The 18,472-nt window shown below is 41.1% G+C and overlaps 1 protein-coding gene across 7 annotated transcripts in view; it reads left to right on the forward strand.

Moving 5' to 3' along the window:
- celf6 (CUGBP Elav-like family member 6) overlaps positions 1-18,472 on the forward strand; it is a 141,193-nt gene that overhangs the window by 107,682 nt on the left and 15,039 nt on the right. For 5 of the 7 annotated variants that reach the window (XM_078258084.1, XM_078258082.1, XM_078258079.1 and 2 more), the window contains 2 exons: positions 6,306-6,434; positions 10,363-10,442. In XM_078258084.1, coding sequence (XP_078114210.1) covers positions 6,306-6,434; positions 10,363-10,442 — 209 coding nt within the window. The remainder of the gene's footprint in view (positions 1-6,305; positions 6,435-10,362; positions 10,443-18,472) is intronic. The other 2 variants (XM_078258086.1, XM_078258081.1) reach the window with 1 other exon arrangement.

Consider the following 18,472-nt stretch of genomic DNA (forward strand, 5'->3'; position numbering starts at 1 on the left):
AATCTATTTCATTTAGGTGCAATACTGCGGGCGAAAAAGTACTAGGCCTACTCATCCCATTCTGAGGCTCTAGCACCATCATTAACATAACTATAATTCATAATCTTTTATTTCAAAGGGTACACATTAGAGGTCTGATCGGGCAGAATTTTTCCGTCTGAACCTGGCCCGCGTCCGACAGAGCCGTGACCGAACCCGGCCCTAGCCCGACAGGCATTAAGATATTTATGTCCGAGCCCGACCCGAGCCCGACACAGTTAAAATCTCGTTTTTTGATGACACATGTATGTATGTTTGTGTGGAAAGCCCGCTTTTATTAAGCAACTATAGGAAGGCATTCGGAAATGTCAACAGATGAGCGCATTAGCGCACACGGAGGAACAAGTGCATGCTAATAAGTTGTTTAATTTAAAATGTTCAATGTGTTAACCTTTCCTGCTTACTTCGATTCCAACCGTGATCAGAAAACCAGGGGAGACTCGTTACCTCCAGGGCCGACGTTATATAACGTCGGGGTTAAAATCCTGTTTCTGGTGAGCAAATGAATGAACTTGGCTTTCAGTCTGGGGTTTATCTCGGACACCGCACACACTGTGTACAAAACTTAAAACTTATTCCACCAACTCTGCTCCGGTCGCATCTACACGTCTGCTTGCAGAAGAGAGATAGTGAAAGATCACTATCTCTCTTCTGCACACTTTACACACGAAATGAGGTCTCTTAAAGGAGCCGCAGCACCATTTTACAACAAATGCCTTATCGCGCTGATGTGACCGAGCCCGACCCGAACCCGAACATCATTTCTAAATATCTGTCTGAACCCGGCCTTTCCGAGGCCCCTATCCATGCCTTAGTACACATGGATGTATTGGGTTTACATCATTTACCTACAATACTGTGGAACTCGTTTTTCAATGGCTCTTACTGGTTTGTGTCCAGGGAACACTACATAAACGTTTAAAACACGTTTCAGAGCGAGTCACACTCTTCTGACAACGCTTTGCTATACAGTGGCTTTACTAAAATGCTCCGCATCACCAATGTTGTAAAGAAAACTGCTGTTTGCAAAAAACTTAATGTGACACAAATAATCTGCAGGGATGTAGTGCATGTCCACGATGGTGGATGTTAGTGATATGAGGACGGATAAGGTTATGTAGGCTACATAACTGATAGACTGGGAAGAAAATTGATACCGCTCAAATAGGAAGTTATCTGGAAATTAAAATGCGTCGGGGCCTCAATATCATCTCCGACATATGTTTAACACCCTGCGAAGTAATACAGCTTCTTCATCAACGGGATCGTCGACAAACGGAAATGCCATATTTTGAGAAAAAAAACGGTTTATAGTCACACTGTTTTTTTATTCATGCCAATAACAAACTGCGCTAAAATGCGCCTGATACAGACTGAATGAATGAATGAGGAAATGGAAGAGCTAGCGCTGTGTCAGAGGGAGGAGACTGAGAGAAGAGAACCTGCTCCCGACCAGGTTAGGTTCACAGGCTCAGTTACCATAGTAACTGACTCTGAGGTTAAGTTACCTCTCTTTCTGAAACAGAAAACCCAGAGTTTCCCTCATCTCAGGGTTAACAAACTCAGAGTTCTCAGTAAACCTGCTTTCTGAAACGGACGTGGCGGGCCTCCCAGGCAGCAGCGCACCAGGCTTTTCTAATGAGACCATGAGAAGCACAACTTCTCTGTTGTGTTGCCTGGAACATTACTCTGCATTTGAAATGCACCCAGCGGCCTAGCAGGCATCTTTAATCGTTGGATGCAGCTGTCCATGCTTTCTGAACACTTACTACTACCAAGCTTCCCTGACTGCTGCCAGCAAGCAATAACATATACATATATATATATATATATATATATATATATATATATATATATATATATATATATATATATATACACACACCACAACACAGGAGCAGGAGAGTAATTCTTTAAAAAAGAATATTCCCATTATTGCAAAACAAAAGCTGAAACTTTTGAAAAGTAGACTTCACGGCAACTGATTCTTTGCCTGGAGAGAAAGAGTAGGGTGAGGGATGACAATAAAGGGTAAAGAGAAAGATACAGAGAGGGCAATAGAGAGACAAAAGGAGATGAGAGGAAAGGAAAAGCACAATCTATATGCATATACTGCAGCCTACAACACAAGTAGCACTTCATTCCAGGGAGAGAAGCATCAATCTTGACAGCATATGGTGCCTGTGCAAAATCCATTAATTTTTAATATACCGGCCGATGAAATGAAAAGGCTTCCTGAGATGAGCAATTGTCAGATGTCAGTAGTGTTTTGATAACTTTTTTGATCTTTTTTTATTTGCATTCATAAAACAAGGCTGTCCACATGCCACCTCTGTTTGGACATGGCTGGAGACTGACACTACACAATTGCTCCCACCTTCAGTCAGCAGATGAGGAAACAAAAAAGACGTGTGGATTACTTATACTAGTACTGTGTGAGAGGAAGTGAGTGTGCACGGGCAAAGGCCTGAAAAGATGATATGTATAGGATATGAATACTATGTCTTCGCACACTTGTACATGGGCATTCATATACTGTATACATATACAGTACTGTAGGCTACATAAATAAAAAATACAAATATAAAAAATATCTTTTTCCATACACACAAACCTGTTTTTAGCCAATGTATCCTTGAATCAGCTAATTATATTTTAATGTATACAGTGGAAATGTTCCAGGATTAATTAGTGGTGGTTGAGGATGCAATGACACAAAAAACATCACAATGATGTAGCCAGGCTTCCTAACTACCACGCACACATTATTATTTTAAAGTAGTGGCAAGGTTTGAAAGTGCAGATTACAAAGGTCTCTTCAGAGTAGAGCAGAGAAGTGCTGTAGAGCTCAAATGTTCTCCAGCTGTGTGGCTCAGCTCTGTTAGAGGGATAAGAAGAGCCTCTCTCATTGAGCGATAAGTACCAAGAGGTCAAACAGTCGGCTCAATGAGTTTTGTCATACTTCTGTATCCTCAGACAGTTCCATAGGAAGGTCCTCACCCCTCTTAATGCAAATACATGATTGTACTTGAGAAAAGTATTCTTTCTCTACTTCTTTTTTCTTCTCTCCCCACTTGTAATGGATAACTCTTTGGAGTCATGAAGTCATCTCCTTGTGCAGAGGGTGCATTATAAGATATTTATTTATATTCATAAAATTCAAAAATAATTTATAGTTTGCGAGTGGCCATAGGAGATGAGCAAGAACATGCTAAATCCAATAAGAGCTGCATTGGAGACAGGTGCAAAGTGGACTAATTAATAGCAATATATACTCTGGCCAGGGCATGCAGTGGGCCGACTGAGACACTCTTAGGTCAGGCAATGAAAAGATAGCAGCTCCAAATTCATTTTCTCACCGTGGCTCTCCAAAAGGAAGGCTCCCAAGTACACTCACACTTCCTTTAATGCCTTCACTGGGGTGTAATTTATTTTTGCGTTTGCCAGCACATTTTGAAAGTTCATTACTTTGCTCATGGCTTGTTAATTAGCCTTGTAAAGCCGCCATTAGATCTCCTCGGGCCAGGACCGAGATGAGACTTTTGTCCCAAAACATTAACACACTGCAGGCGGCCTGTAAAACTGCACTCTGCCCATTTCGGTTGTAACAGTGACACCTAGGTGAAAATCTGAAAGATGCAAGGACAATCAAGGCAAAGTCGTGTGCTCTGGAGGGGCCTCATTTCATGTTTCACCTTTGCTGCCATGGACAGGGATCAGGCTCATTTCTCTTCAACACCTGTTCAGGGCTGACTTTACAGCTACGCAGCTTCTCCGCTGATGCCCAATATTCAGCTAGATGTCTGTCCTCCTGTCGGTCTTTGCTAAATCCCAGTCGACAGTATAAGTGGCTGGCTCTGTGGTGATCTTTTCAGGTTTCTCACTCACTTTCAATCCTGGAGCTCCAAGGGAGGAGGAACAGTAATGAGCAGTAGTACCAGGCTCAGCTGGCGGGTTTGAGAATTCCTGCTGTGTGAGGCGTGACTACAGGAACATGGACTGACACCACAGCTACAACACCAGCAGTAGGGACTCGGCAGCATGGCCTTATTGATTATGCAGGTGCTCATTTGTGTGGCCAAGCGGGTAGCAGGCACGTGTCTCATTTGAACTTTACAGGAATGGAACAGGATCCGATTTCCCTGCTGCAAAAAGTAAGCCCTGGTGCTTTATTTTTAGAACAGCTGCGTCTAATGGGGCCTGGCAGGTACAGGAGGCGTCACATCTGTCGAGGCCCAGGTGATGCTCTCGCCCTCCACTCCTCGCCCGCTCCCTACCAGTCAAATGACTCACACTGAAGATCAACAGTGTCATTTCCAATAAACTCTTCTTCCTCTTCCTGCCACTTTCCATCAGTTCTGGCGATGGGTTCTTGCTAGTAGCCATTTCATTCCACAACACAGCGGAATAGGGAATGCATAATGGAAAAGATGTAAAGAAGATGAATGCACTGTCTAATGCCAAGGCACTGGGAAGATTAATTTGAAAACTTAATTCAGCTTTCTGGCTGGCAAAAATGTAGTGGTATAGAGCCCATACGTCTGAGCCAGAGAGCCCTCCTCTGGAGCTCAGGAAGCAACTCTGACATGCAGTGGCAGTGGAGATATTGGAGTAGGTGGAGCTGCCCTTCAAACTTAATGAGGAACAACACTGCACAATTCACTCCAGTTGAATATTGATCAGGATATTTGGTAAAATCAGTACTCACTGTCAGCCCAGATGTTAAATAACACCAGATTCAGGTTACATTTAGACAGCACAAAAGGGACTGCTTTCTCATTTTAACACTGTTCCTTGGCAACTTACCCTTCACCTTTTCCCACTGATAAATTTTACATAAAATGTCAGTTTGATAGTCAGAATGTAGCCCTGATATTTCCATGATTCATGTTGGTTCGTAATTTCGTCATAAACAACCGAGTCTATTGCCATTCCTTAGATTTGTCTGACAATTTTGGCGTCGGCCCTTACAGACAGAAGTTCCTAAATCTCTTTGTCTTTCCAGTCAGACATTTCCGGTAGCGTCTTCATGTAAATCACCCTTCTTCTTCACTCTCGGAAACTTCCTGTTTCGCGCCAGCCACATGATAGAAGCGTCATCAGCACACCTACTCGCTTGACGTGTTTCTTCGGACAACGACCGGCTCTATTCACACATGGGCTCAATCGGACATTATACAGACTTTGCACTAGAGGGCTGGCAGAGAAAAGTCTGGTCCTGTCTTTGATGTCTGGTCCTGATTCTGACATTTGCGTTCTCACATACAGCTCCTCTGGGTGATGTCTAGATAAATGTAAGTTCAGGGTTGCAGAAGTAGATTGGCTCCAAGAATCTCAAAAGCATCTTAGCATAATTTTGATGAATGAGGTTAACTACTCATAATAGTGGAAAATAAGCAGCTAATTAAACCACAGATTCAACAGAAATATTTATTCAGGACCTATTTTAATGCTTTGCCAGTCTTTCGTTTCAAGGCATGAGAACTAGACCTTGTAGCTTTCATCATTAAAATGTTTTGCAATGCATTTGTTATTTCTGGGTGGCCAACACTGGGCAATTTGTTTTAAATTCTACTCAGTATTTTCAAGTATTTGTTCCCCAACTTCAAGATTTCCATACGCATTGATACTGAAGAATGTGAGCGCCTTGAATTTGGCTCCATACAACATATTTTACAGATTGTCAGCAGAAAGTGGAGCAGATGAAAAAAGTATAGTCTTGGAAGTACATGCTGGCTGAGACACTGTTTAGTTTTGTCACTTTTACAGAGTTTATCATGGAATAGATTGTGCTGCGGAGTTTACTCGTGCTTATTATAATTCCTACTCCTTTGGTGATGAGAAAATGTAATACCATGTTCTTGTTCCATGTTTTCTTTCAACTCAGTGAATTGAGCATCCAGACGATCTAACAGTTTGTCTATCTGTGCAAAACACCCCCGCTCTCTTTCTACCTCTAGCTGAAAACCACAGCGCTCCAAACAGCATTTGTATCAAATGTCACCGTGGCAGACTTGAATAGCTCACTGGAAAAGGGAATATAACTCCCTCATACCAGGGTGGGGTGGCACACCACACAACAGTAAGATCAACAACAATAACAACAGCAGCGTAGGCTCAACACAGCAGACTGCTGATAAAAGGGGCGGTTTTGAGTTGCACAAGTTCCTCTCAGCTCAGCAGAACGGTGCCATCAGCTGTAGCATTTGTTCTCTCCTCTCTTCCACCCTCCCTCCTTCCCTCCCCCTTCCTCTCTTCCTATCCAGAAGACAGGAAGCTGTTTGTGGGAATGCTCGGCAAGCAGCAGAGCGAGGACGACGTCCGGCGGCTGTTCGAGACCTTCGGCCAGATCGAGGAGTGCACCGTCCTGCGTGGGCCTGATGGGGCCAGTAAGGGTCAGAGCCCACACACCTCCCACTCTTTTTTCCCCTGTCTGTCCCTCTTAATCCCTCTGTCTGTCAGTACGTGTGCTGTCTCTCTCTCTCTCTTTTTGCTCCTCACATTTTTAGAACCGTGCTTCACCTGCTGTGCACTCATTGACATTGTCTGCGATCCACTGTGCTCTTCTAAATAACTCATCCTTCCTTTCAGCTATTCTGTTTATTTCACCACCTCTTGTGTGTCTCGCTCGCGTTTCTTTCATACCTCATTGTCACTGTGCCTCGACACCTCCTCCCCTCACACTTTCCTTTTCTCACTACTCTCTGTATTTCCCTTGCCTTTTTTGTTCTCACTCTACCTCTCCTTTTTTCTTTCCCTCCCGAACTTCTTCTAATGTTGTCTCCTCATCACTGTAGCTCCTCTCACCCTGGGCTTGTACTCAACAAATCCATCAAACAACACCTTGTCTTTGAGCTCACCCCCTCTCCTCCTCCTCCTCCTCCTCCTCCTCCTCCTCCTCCTCATCCCCTTCGTGTTATTTCAAAAGCGGAGGGATGTAATCATGTTTGTTTCCCACATTCCCGTCATCCCTCCCCAGAGACACTATTGGACGATAATGTCCTACTGTAAATAAAGCAGCCAGGCTCAGAGTTTTGCTGCTGTCACTCACTGTGCAGCAGATTTGCCCGCATTCAGGAACAGCTTATACATTCATGTCTGTGGCTTATGTGCTATTAAGTTAGTAGAGCGTGGTCAAATTAAAGATGGCTGTGAAATGTGCGGTGCAGGTGGGATTGTTCTGAGAGAGCGAGAGGCTCCCCATCAGTCTTTGATGGGTCTCTGTCTCACAGCCATATTTGGAGCGATAACGCCAGTGATATTGCTCGGAACCTCTACCTCCCTTTCTCTCTGTTGACTGTGATTTATTGTCCTATGTGTGAAAAGGATGTGTGGGAAGGCAAAGGAGAGGGGTTGATATTGCACAAGCCTTCTGAGTATATCAAAGGAAGAGGCTGGCTATACTGAACCACACGACTATCTATGTCTACATCTGTTCCTCTCACTGTTAATCCCGGGTCTATTGCTCTGCGTTGCCCCACCGGCTCACTACCTTTCTTTCTCCCTGGCTTGTTTCCTCTCCCTCCCTCCCCGGCTCCCTTTCATCCTGTCTGCTCAGATGCCTCAAGCTGATTGACAGCACATAAAATGAAATAAGGCCGGTGCTGCTGTGTCAAACAGGAGTTAGTTTTCTCCCTCATTTGCACTTCCACTCCTTTTCACCCTCTTGCATCCCGCACCTCATCTCTTTCTCCTCTCTTCACATGCCATACATTTCCTGTGTTGCTATTTGTCTCTATTATCACTGGCTTGATCATTACCTTTTCTTCAAGTTTTCACTGCTATGAAATGGAAAACTGTAGAGCAATGTTAACTATGAATGCTACCACCAGACAAAGGTCTCATATATAGGTATCTGGTCCTATCACTCACTGTGCAACAGTCCCACGCAATCATTACGGGATGTTACGGCAAATTATTTTTCCAGCCGCCTCGCTTGGGATGAGGTTCCCGTAATTTGAATGAGACAGACCTTGAAATTGACAGTGCTATCTGTTCCATGATGGAGGCTTTGTCCCCTGTTGATGTAAATTTATGCGACTCAGAAGCTTTTCAGCACCCCTCTTCACCCAATAAAAAGGCCGAGAAGTTTAACATCCATCTCTCTATGGCGCTGCTCCTCAAAGTACTTTCAAAGTGCAACACTTGCTGCCAGAGTTGAATAGAGCCCTGAATTGTCAGGAAAAATAGAGAGATGGCTTTTACGTCTATAATTAAGTTGTGTTATAAATGTCACCCATTCAGCGGGATGGAATTCATGCATACATATTATTACCCCGGGAATTCAAAAGGCAGTGCAGATCCTCTTGCTTGAAAGCAATACAATCTCTCTTTTTCCTTTTTCCCCCCCATCTCATTCTGAGCCATCAAATTCAAAAACTCAAATGTGCACTATAATTTATGAGGCTGTAGCACTTTCAATTCTTCTGAGATGTTGTGCTCTGTGTCCCTTAACTTTTTTCTTTTCTAGGTCAGGAAAAGTGAGGCTACAGCATTGTTTTGTTTTTTTTTCTGGTGGAGAAATTTGAGGACATTGTATGTTTGACATGACTTTGCCATTGATGGTGTATGCCAAGTCCTGTGGTTGTGAGTGTCTTTCTGGCTGGGCTGAGCTGCTGGGGTCACTGGGATTCTGGCACAATCTGATAGCCTTGTTAGGGAACCAACAGCAAGTCATCTTGCCTAACAAAACAAAAAGGCTTTTGCAAGAACAAACTGCCCCTTATTATTTCAACAACAAAGGTTAAATGTGTTTGTTCCTTCAAAGACAGACTGGCAGTCAAATGGCACACAGTAGGCTGATGCATTTCAGTTGGACAAATGAAGACCTTTCCTGCCTCTACCCGGAGGGGCGTTCAAGTGAAGTAAAAGGGTGCTCGAGTGCTGTGGCAGAATCAAAGCCTTCTTTGACTTATCTGTTTGCCTCTGTAGATTTATAATGCTTTGAGGACATTTGACAGTACAGGAAACACATGGCCTTTAGTACTCACCACATGTCTGCACACAACAGTTTCAACTGCTTACCATTTATTGTACGGCTGGAATGTGGACAGTAAGCCTCAGGTAAAGGTGGAAATTGTCTTTCATTGATTCTGATCTTTTTGATTTTGTCAGGAAATGATTAATCTGCTTGTCTGGGAAGCAAAGCTGACTCGTGAGATGTAGAAGTGAAGGGGTCACTGCCAGGCACAGAACACCCCCCTGAGCCTACCTATCAGTGTTTGTAATTGGAATCAATCATCACAACTCCTTTGGGAATGTAGAGTGGCTACATTTATATGAACGTTTTATATGAACATTTTAAATAGGTTGTCAGCAGTTCTCAAGAAACCAGCGATTGAACTCAGGAAAAGTCTGTCTGGTTCTAAGACACTGGTGCTACTCAATTAATGAAAAAGGGGCAGAATTAATCCATGAGTTTGTTAATTAGGTACCTCTTGACTTAACACATGAGCTACCTGAAGGCAAGGATAAGAATAGGATATAACAGAATACCGTGTGCAGTCTATGACGACCATAAAGCTTAGAGAAATAGCTCCTGTTTAATTTAATGGCTTTTGGAAAATTACCACATTTCAGTTCCACTGTATTTCACTTGTCTTTATGTTATAGTAGTTTAGAGCCTGTCCTTACCTACACACTGATACACTAGTTAATCATGTGGTTAATATACAGTATGTAACCATCCAAAAACCTATTGTGCATTGTTATTATTATTATTATTATCTATTTGACTCATTTTTAACATCATCTGACATGTTAATGCCATGAGGCTCCAGAACAATGCTGCCACCAGCCGTTCCCTTGTCTTCCGGCCAACTTTTTATGTTGACTTTTCCTTTTGTGCATTAACTACACAACAGATTTAAGATGATTTGAATGCCCCTTGAGCAAAGCCCCCCAACCTCCCATCTGAAATTATATGCGAGCAAAGATTCGGTTAGATAGGCAGATTATAATACTATGCCTTTGTCATCATAATCTCTTTCATGAGTGACTGCACACAAATCACAATGTGTAAATATTAAACAGATTAATAATCACAAACAAGTCAGGATAGTAAACGCCTTGGCTCCATGCTCCGAAGTGGAGGAGGTGGAATTAGAAATGGTCGAGGGACAGGATGTTCCACGCAGCTAATGCCTTCACTACAATTAGACTGATTTATTCAGAGTTATGCGCTGAACACACAAACAGCAGAATATTTACAAACCAGATAACATGAAAACAATGGTAACGAATGGTGTCTTTCCCCCATATTCAAGGCCATATCCCTGATTTTGTGCCAATCCCTTCTATTTCTCTCGTTTTCTGTGTATACAGGCTGCGCCTTTGTCAAGTTCTCCAGCCATGCAGAAGCGCAGGCAGCCATCAACAGCTTGCATGGTGGACAGACTATGCCTGTAAGTAACACACTCATAACAAATGTTCTAACAACAGAATGTCTAGACTATTTCGACGTAGTTGCAAACAATTGCTTTTCCACTCAATGTGGACAGTCATAGAACGTTTTGCAAGTGATATGATGTCACTTTGATGTCTATTTATGCAAGCTGTTTTGCCTGTGGTCTTACTTTTATGAAATGTTTAAGGTAGACTGGGATAAAGTTTACAACAAAGATTGGTGGACTTTTTGACTCTCTTTTTTGCCCTGCCAAGAGACAGAGCAAGCCTTCCTTTAAAGTTTTCTATTCCACATGCATACCGCCACTGGAGGGTGTATACCTCTTTTTAAAATGAAATATTGAATGTCTTTTTTAGGTGGTTGAAAAATGCTCATGCATTTATGACAAAAACATACACACAAAAGATACCAGATCTATCTACTTATCAATTTCTTTATCTCTTTTCTACTACCATTTAGTATGTCTATACAGTGTACTATACACACACCTATATATATATATATATACAGTCACCACAGTGACTCCTTTCAAAGCACCTCAACAGTCCACAGTCTCACACTCAGACATTCTCGCTGTGTTATCGCACACAAAAGATTCCCACAGTCAGCATCCACCACCTTACAGTGCACAGCTGCATACTCTGTATCTGTCTTTTCACTCAATATCCATTTCCTTCTCCTGCTATTCACACTACCTTTTCAGCAGACAGATAGAGTTTTTACATTCACAGTCTTATAAAGATATGCTTATTGTGCACTGCACATGAATCACTGAATGTGTCCTCAGAAGACATTATATATATATATATATAAGTATGATGTCATTTACGTATTCATTTGAAACTGGTGTGGAATAACAGACACAGTAATTAAAGAACTATGCATAAATAGTTCTTGCATAGTATAACATGATACTGTAGGTATGAGTTTGTTATTTGGTTAATTTCCATTGTTACTTGTTATACAATTATTAAACAGCACAGACTACATTCTATAAAATTTCAGTTTACAGAAACATTTTAATTGGAACATCAAATCGTTACCATTTAATCACAATTAGCCATTCTTAAAATCTAATGCCAGTGTTATGGTTGCATTCCACACTGAGTTTCTACTTGCTTATTGTAGTGATAGTTAAGGGGGGAAATGCTCTAAAACAAACTCACAGAGAGCCTTCAGCTTATCAGGTTCATTTAGCTAATGTGTTAGCTAGCAATTGCCCTACTTACATGCCCAGAATAAACAGAGCATCCCATTGGAAAACCTTTTATGACCACCTGTTGATTGTAAGCTCAATATTCACTCACATTTAGGTCCTGGTCCACCAACTTCTGAAAAAACGAAATATCAGAAAGAGAAATAAAAGTAAAATAAGTAGAGCTGAGCATAACGCGTTACTTTTTTTTAATCGCATTAATCGCATGCCGCCATTTATTAATTTATTTTACACTTCACTCAGCTTCGCGTCGTGCCTAACAGGCTACTATTTTGACCCTTTGCCACACCTTTACTTATCATCAAGCTGCCATACTTCCTCGTAACACATCCTACTGCTGCAGGCATGATGGAGAAAGACAGCAGCAACACAATTCTGAATGGCGCATTTTATTTTCCAAAACTCCCGGACGACTCAGAAGTCAAAAGCCATATGCACATTGCGTGAAGCCAAATTCAAATATCACCGAAGCACATCAAGCTTTAGCTACCACCTACGAGCTAAGCATAGTACAGTTAACGTGACTGGAGAGTGCTACTAGTTGCCAACCTGTGGATGAAACCAAATCCAAAAAAATTACTACAGCTCTTGCGAAATGGGTGGCAACTAACTGCAGACCTGTCAGCATCGTAGAAGACTCGGGTCTTAAAGACGTACTACGGTTGGCATGTTCTGACCCGTCTTATACATTGCCATCGAGGGGGACAGTAGTTTCATCATACACAGCCTGTACGACACGGAGAAAGCAGCCAAACTGGAACTGCTGCAAAGTGCAAACGCTGTCTCATTAACCGGTGATCACTGGACGTCAGTGAGTAATCACAATTATTTAGGAGTTACTGCACACTATATTGACTCTAGATTCAAATGTGTGACTAGAGTTGCATATTTTCTTTTGTTTAGAGTAAATAAATAAATAATAAACAAATACAACAGTTCTGAAATGCAAAATAATTAGGGCTGTCAAACGATTACATTTTCTTAATTTCTATAGTTAATTGCGATTAATCGCATGTTTTATCACATGATTAAAATTCTATTATTTTGCATTTCAGAACTGTTTTTAAGTACATAGTAACAATGGAAAGCAATTCTTACCAGTGTATCTTGATTAGGAATCAAATGAATGCAAAGAAAATGACTTAATGAACTTGATTTTAAGATTTGTATTTGTTTATTATATATTTAATCTAGTCACACATTTGAATCTAGAATCAATATTAGGGTTGGGTATTGTTTGGTATGGATACCGGTGCTAAAGCGGTGCTTTTAAAACGGTACCGGTGTCTGAACTGAAGGGTACTAAACAGTTGGCGACATTAAAGAACAGCTTGTTTATTGCTAAGGCCATATGGTAAACATTAAATGTTTAATAATAATGTAATCACTATAACAATAACTTATTTCACTAGTAAATAGCTGTTGAATGACAAAAACAACCACCAGATGGGAAAAGGGCATTTAACAATAACTTTGAATGCACCACAAGGCTGTAAATTACCAGTTTCATGAACGCACCGTCTGTGTTTTTCTGACAACAGCAGCTGCAGATTGTTACATCCTGGTGTTGAATCCTCTACAGTAAAATACAGTCACACTTTACACCGTTTAGCGTTAGCTGTCAGCATTGTAACCGTGTTTAATCCAGCTACTAGCTAGCGGTAGGCTAACGTTAGCTGCTGTTGAGTGTAGTGTTAACTAGAGTCATGTGCAGCCATGTTTCTGTTTCCTAACGTCTGTTTCAGAGCATCAGAGAGAAGTGCAGACATATCAGTGGCACCAGAATGAGGCACCGAAAGCAGCGTTGCTATTGTTGCAGCAGCAGGATGTGTTACGAGAAAGTACGGCAAAATAGTAGCCTGTGAAAATAAATTAATAAATGGCGGCATGCGATTAATACGATTAAAAAAATTAACGCATATGCTCGGCACTTAATCGCATCGTGATTAACGTGTTAATGCTGACAGCCCTAAAAATAATAGAATTTTAATCATGTGTCAAAACTCATGTGTCAAAAATTGCGATTAACTATAGAAATTGAGCGATTAATCGCAATTAAGAAAAAAAATTTTTTTTTATCGTTTGACAGCCCTAAAAATAGGACATGAAAGAATCATAAAAGTAAGCATTCAAAGGTATCATGTAATTATTTAATGTGTGTAAGCTTTTAGAGTGTTTCAAATCTAGCTCTCAATTGATTTTACGTAGATTGTAAATAAAAAAAAAAAAGCTGCCACAAGACCTATGAATGCAACTTTGGTAATATTGGATAAAATATCTGTGATACAAGTGATAGAATTTGGAAAAATTCAGTTGTGACAATGACAGCCAATCAGTGTAAAAGCGCAAAAAAGGGATACTGTTGTACAAGTAGTAGAAAAGTGCAAGACATAATTTATTAAACTAAACAAGAACAAACTGCATGAATGACTATTTTCTAATAACTTATGGATTAAAATGTTTCTCTTTGCATGGGGAAATAGCCCTCTGTCAAAAGTTAAGACAGTGTGTCATCTTCATGGTGAAGCAATTTAGTTGAGAAAAAGATTATTTCAGAATTGGTGTAATTAATTTTTGACACTATGTATGCTGTCTAGGCCATTTATGGGAATGGCTAGACAGGTACTGTTAAAATTTCACCTAGATATAAATGTGTCATCAGCATAACAGTGACACTTTTTTGTTTGCATGAATACAGTAAATGTCAAAAGATACTGGATTGAGAACCAAGAATCTCAATGCTACTAAGGATAAGGCTTGTAAATATGTTCTAAGGAAGGAAAAGAACTGTGTAAAACCAACTGCACCAAGACCAACTGCATGTTTAAAATAAATGAAACCAGTGGCAAGAATGCTATAGATAATATGGAGGGGGACAGGTAAAGCATTATATTACATAAAGGACTTCATACAAGCCACAGCCTCCACTAGCAACATGGGAGAAATAACTTAAAACGGCCAAATCATTAACAGTGACAGTTTGGCCTCTGTCAATAGGCTACTTTTTGTTAAAGAATGTTACCCACTTAAAACACTTGAACGCACTTATCAAGGGACGCTTCATTAAAGTGACTAGAAGGGAGGTTAACAAGTAAGTCAATACTATAGAAAATCACCTTTGAGTTAGGATGAATCTTCAAAATGAGGTCAGATTAATAACCCACTTTTGCTTCCTTAACTGCTTCCCGATATTTCACCATTACTTCCTTCATAATATTGTGGGACACTTGCAGTTCATCAGCCTCCCATTAACATTGAGCTTTCCTACATTTATTTTTCACAGCCTCTGTATCATATACCCAAAACCGGGGTATTTATCTTAACATGTGGAATAATTGTAAACTGTAAATGCTAGCTGCTCAGCCCAATTGTAAATCAAATCGCATAGGAGTTCATTCATTTTACAGACATAGGACACACATACAGGTGTTTGTTCTCATGGCTTGGCTGACAACACATACTGTATAGACCATTGCACAGAATCATACAGCATGTTAACATATAATGAGAGAAGACCTCACATGCAATGTAAGAGAATGATGCAAGCATCACTATGTTTAATGGAGACTATATTGCACGAAGATATAGATGTAAATGTGCTTTTTATTGATGTGAAATATAGTTTAACTGTACATATACAAGTAATTGTGAAGAGTAGGTAATGGTGTTTGATATAGAGTAGTTTTAAGATGCATGAAACACCATTAGTTGGTGTTGATTTAAATAGTTGAAGAATGAGGACATCAAACCTGTAACTCTTGTCAAGCTGCAGTTAATGAAGAATTGGATGTACTTTTGTCGGGCTCGAACAAGGCCACCAAAAAGGCATAAGTAAAAGAAATGATGAATAACAAAGCATATCCCTGCCAGTGCTGGGTATATGTTGAGTATTGCACAGCTGGACACACACATGAGCAGACACTCTTTCTGGCAGACATCCGCATCTTCACACACTTCACTGATGTTTCGCAATAAATATTTACGGATGCCTCCTGGCAGCCAGATAGTGTCCTGGAAGCCAGATGTAATTTACACATCTTTTTGATGCCACCTCATTTTGCATTACATTGAAGTGGTGAGGGAGGGAAATAAGTGGTAGAGTCGTTTCAACTGTATGTTTGGTTGTTGTGCTCAGTAAAGACCAAACCTTTTGGCGCATAAACCACAAGGGTCAAAATTTAATAAGCAGTGGGCCATGAGCCAAAGAATAATCATGTTGCAAACTGATCGCACACAATTATGACAGGCCTCTTACTAAAATTTGATTATAATCAAGATATTTACCTTGTACTCAAATATCTTGTTGACTCAATCAACAGAATATGTTTACATTCAGAAGATTTACATAATTGGACTCCTCTGGGGCTGTTTTTTTTTTTTTTTTCGTTTTCTTGCACAGATCAAAATTTGGCTCGTGCGGACTACTTATGAACACTTTGTGTGTGTCTGCGTTGCTGTAGCCCAGGCACATTTGCACTAGGTCGGGCCACTGAGCCACCTGAGGTCTGCTGCAGATGAACTGTCCAAGGCAACATATGGAGCCACAAACAGACCTGGGGCTATCCAAAAGTTCATTAATAATCTATATTATCCATATCTCTCTCTCTCTCTCTCTCTCTCTCTCTCTCTCTCTCTCTCTCTCCCTGCACCTGTTATCCTCCTCTCCCCAAATCCAACTTCCTCTCAGATTAATAGGCAAGGTGGCCATTAGTATCCAAATAAGGCTTTGGTACCGATGGGAGATGCAGTTAATTTGGATAATATCACTGCCACATGTCGTCAACAACAGACTAACAGGAGGCAGGATTCGGAGAGTGGGCTTCTCTGCTTACTGCCTGCTGCCAGCTGTGAGGTCTGGATGAACCTTGAACAAAGAGTTGTCTCTCACCCCCTCTCTGTCTCTCTCTCCCTCTTAATGTTCTCTCTCCAGCATCTGTGTTACCTGGCACACGCACACATGCCATAAATAATACCTGCACCAAAATACGCTGGCCCAAAATGAAAGGCTTTAATGAAGCTTAAGGGCAAGGGATGCCACCGAAGGGCATGCACTGATAGATCGGGTCATAGCTTTAATTGATGTTTATTGCAGATTGCAAGTGCTTCCAAAATTAACTTAAAAAGGTGATTGGACACAGAATAGGCACTCTCACTGGTTCATCTGTTGAATTACAGTAAGGCTGCAGAGGCACAGGTGGCAAAACTTCAAATGGCAGAGCCGGGGGCAGGCAGACAGCACCCAGCAAATTGCAGACATTGTCATGTTCGGTGTCACGGCGTGGCTGACAGGGCCTGTGGAGCTTGCCGGTGTTGGCAGCAACAAGATTGTGCATGTGTGTGATACTATAGTTCCAGATTAATGAGAGATAAGACCAAGCCAGAGAGCATAGTCATTGCAACACACAATTCATCAAATGCCACATAAAACCACTGTAGAATCTCAGCAGGCTTGTAGCTGACATACTACATGGAGTTTTGTGTTTTTGCACTCTTCACATATTGTGGTGGAAACTGTTATTTACAAAACGCAGTATACACACCAAGTGAGAAATACCACTATGAATGGCAGTGTTGCTCTTTTATGTCTTTTGGCTTGATGCAGAGTGCTCAGTGGCAGCAGCAGCAGCAGCAGCAGCAGCAGTATGTGGTGGACAGCAAGGCTAGACCAAGACAGCATCATCCAGTGCTAATGAGAGACAGTCCTCCCATGAGGCTAGCATAGATGTAGCAAGGTTTAGAGAGTCGAAGCCAACGGAGGGTTCATCCAATTACCAAACAAACTTGTTATGGTGTATTCAATTAATTTCTTACAGATTCTCGATTAACACCTTTAGAGTCAATACGTCTGTAAAAACCTGAGACAATTTTGAGAGACAAGTTTCATTTGTCATTTTGCTGTTACATGTTTGCTGAATGAGGGAGAAAGTAGGTTCTTAGAACATTTGTTAGTCATCATTAGTATGCTTTTCACAATGACAGTTTTCCCTTCAATGAGTGTGTCGTTGAATTATATTCCTGTAAGCCTCTGTAGAGGATGGAAGAGGAGTGTCTGTTTACCTTAGCACCTTAGCGTTAGCACACACTTAACACCAGTGTCTTTGTATCACAGCAATGCAGAGATAAAAGCATAATGCCATTTCACTGGTGTAGTTGTGTTCTAATCCCTCAATTACCGTTGTGTATTTTCTCATCTACACATTTTGCGGCCTATACAAAATCCAATATGGGAGATTTTCACAAGTCAAGTGTGTTGTTTGAGAAATTAGATTAGTTTTTGAACCCGTGACAAATTCCTTAGTTGTACCTGTCAAAAGTGAAGGCTCCCTGTTGGCCCTTATCAAATTCAGTAAATTTATTTTCTCTCCAGGTATAGGAGTCATGCCGGTGGAGGTTATTATTCTGTTTGTTTGTCAGCTTGTGATTTTCTGCTACCAGTGGGGAGTGGCTGCTTTGCATCCAGTGCCTATTGTCTGCTGTCACCTGTTCCTTCATTGCCTGGCCACATATTACTCTCTTTATGTGGGTAGAAACTCTTGATCCCTGATCACTTGATCTGTGAGGGAGATCACACTCTGAAATCTGCTTTATCTGATTAGGCCTTGGATCTACTCCGAATATCTCCACTTGAGATGTGAGAATATAAAATTCACCTGTTTGGGAGAGAGGATGAGAGAAAATTCTATCTCTTTTTTTTTTTTTAGAGGGGATATTTTGGCTTTTATGCTATGAAAGTCAGAAATGCTAGGCTCTGACATGAGGGGCACTGCTGACAACACCGGCAGAGGCTGTTGTAGTGTTTTAATAGTGCTGCC

This window comes from Sander vitreus, chromosome 1 (assembly GCF_031162955.1).
Source record: "Sander vitreus isolate 19-12246 chromosome 1, sanVit1, whole genome shotgun sequence".
Classification (NCBI taxonomy): domain Eukaryota; kingdom Metazoa; phylum Chordata; class Actinopteri; order Perciformes; family Percidae; genus Sander; species Sander vitreus.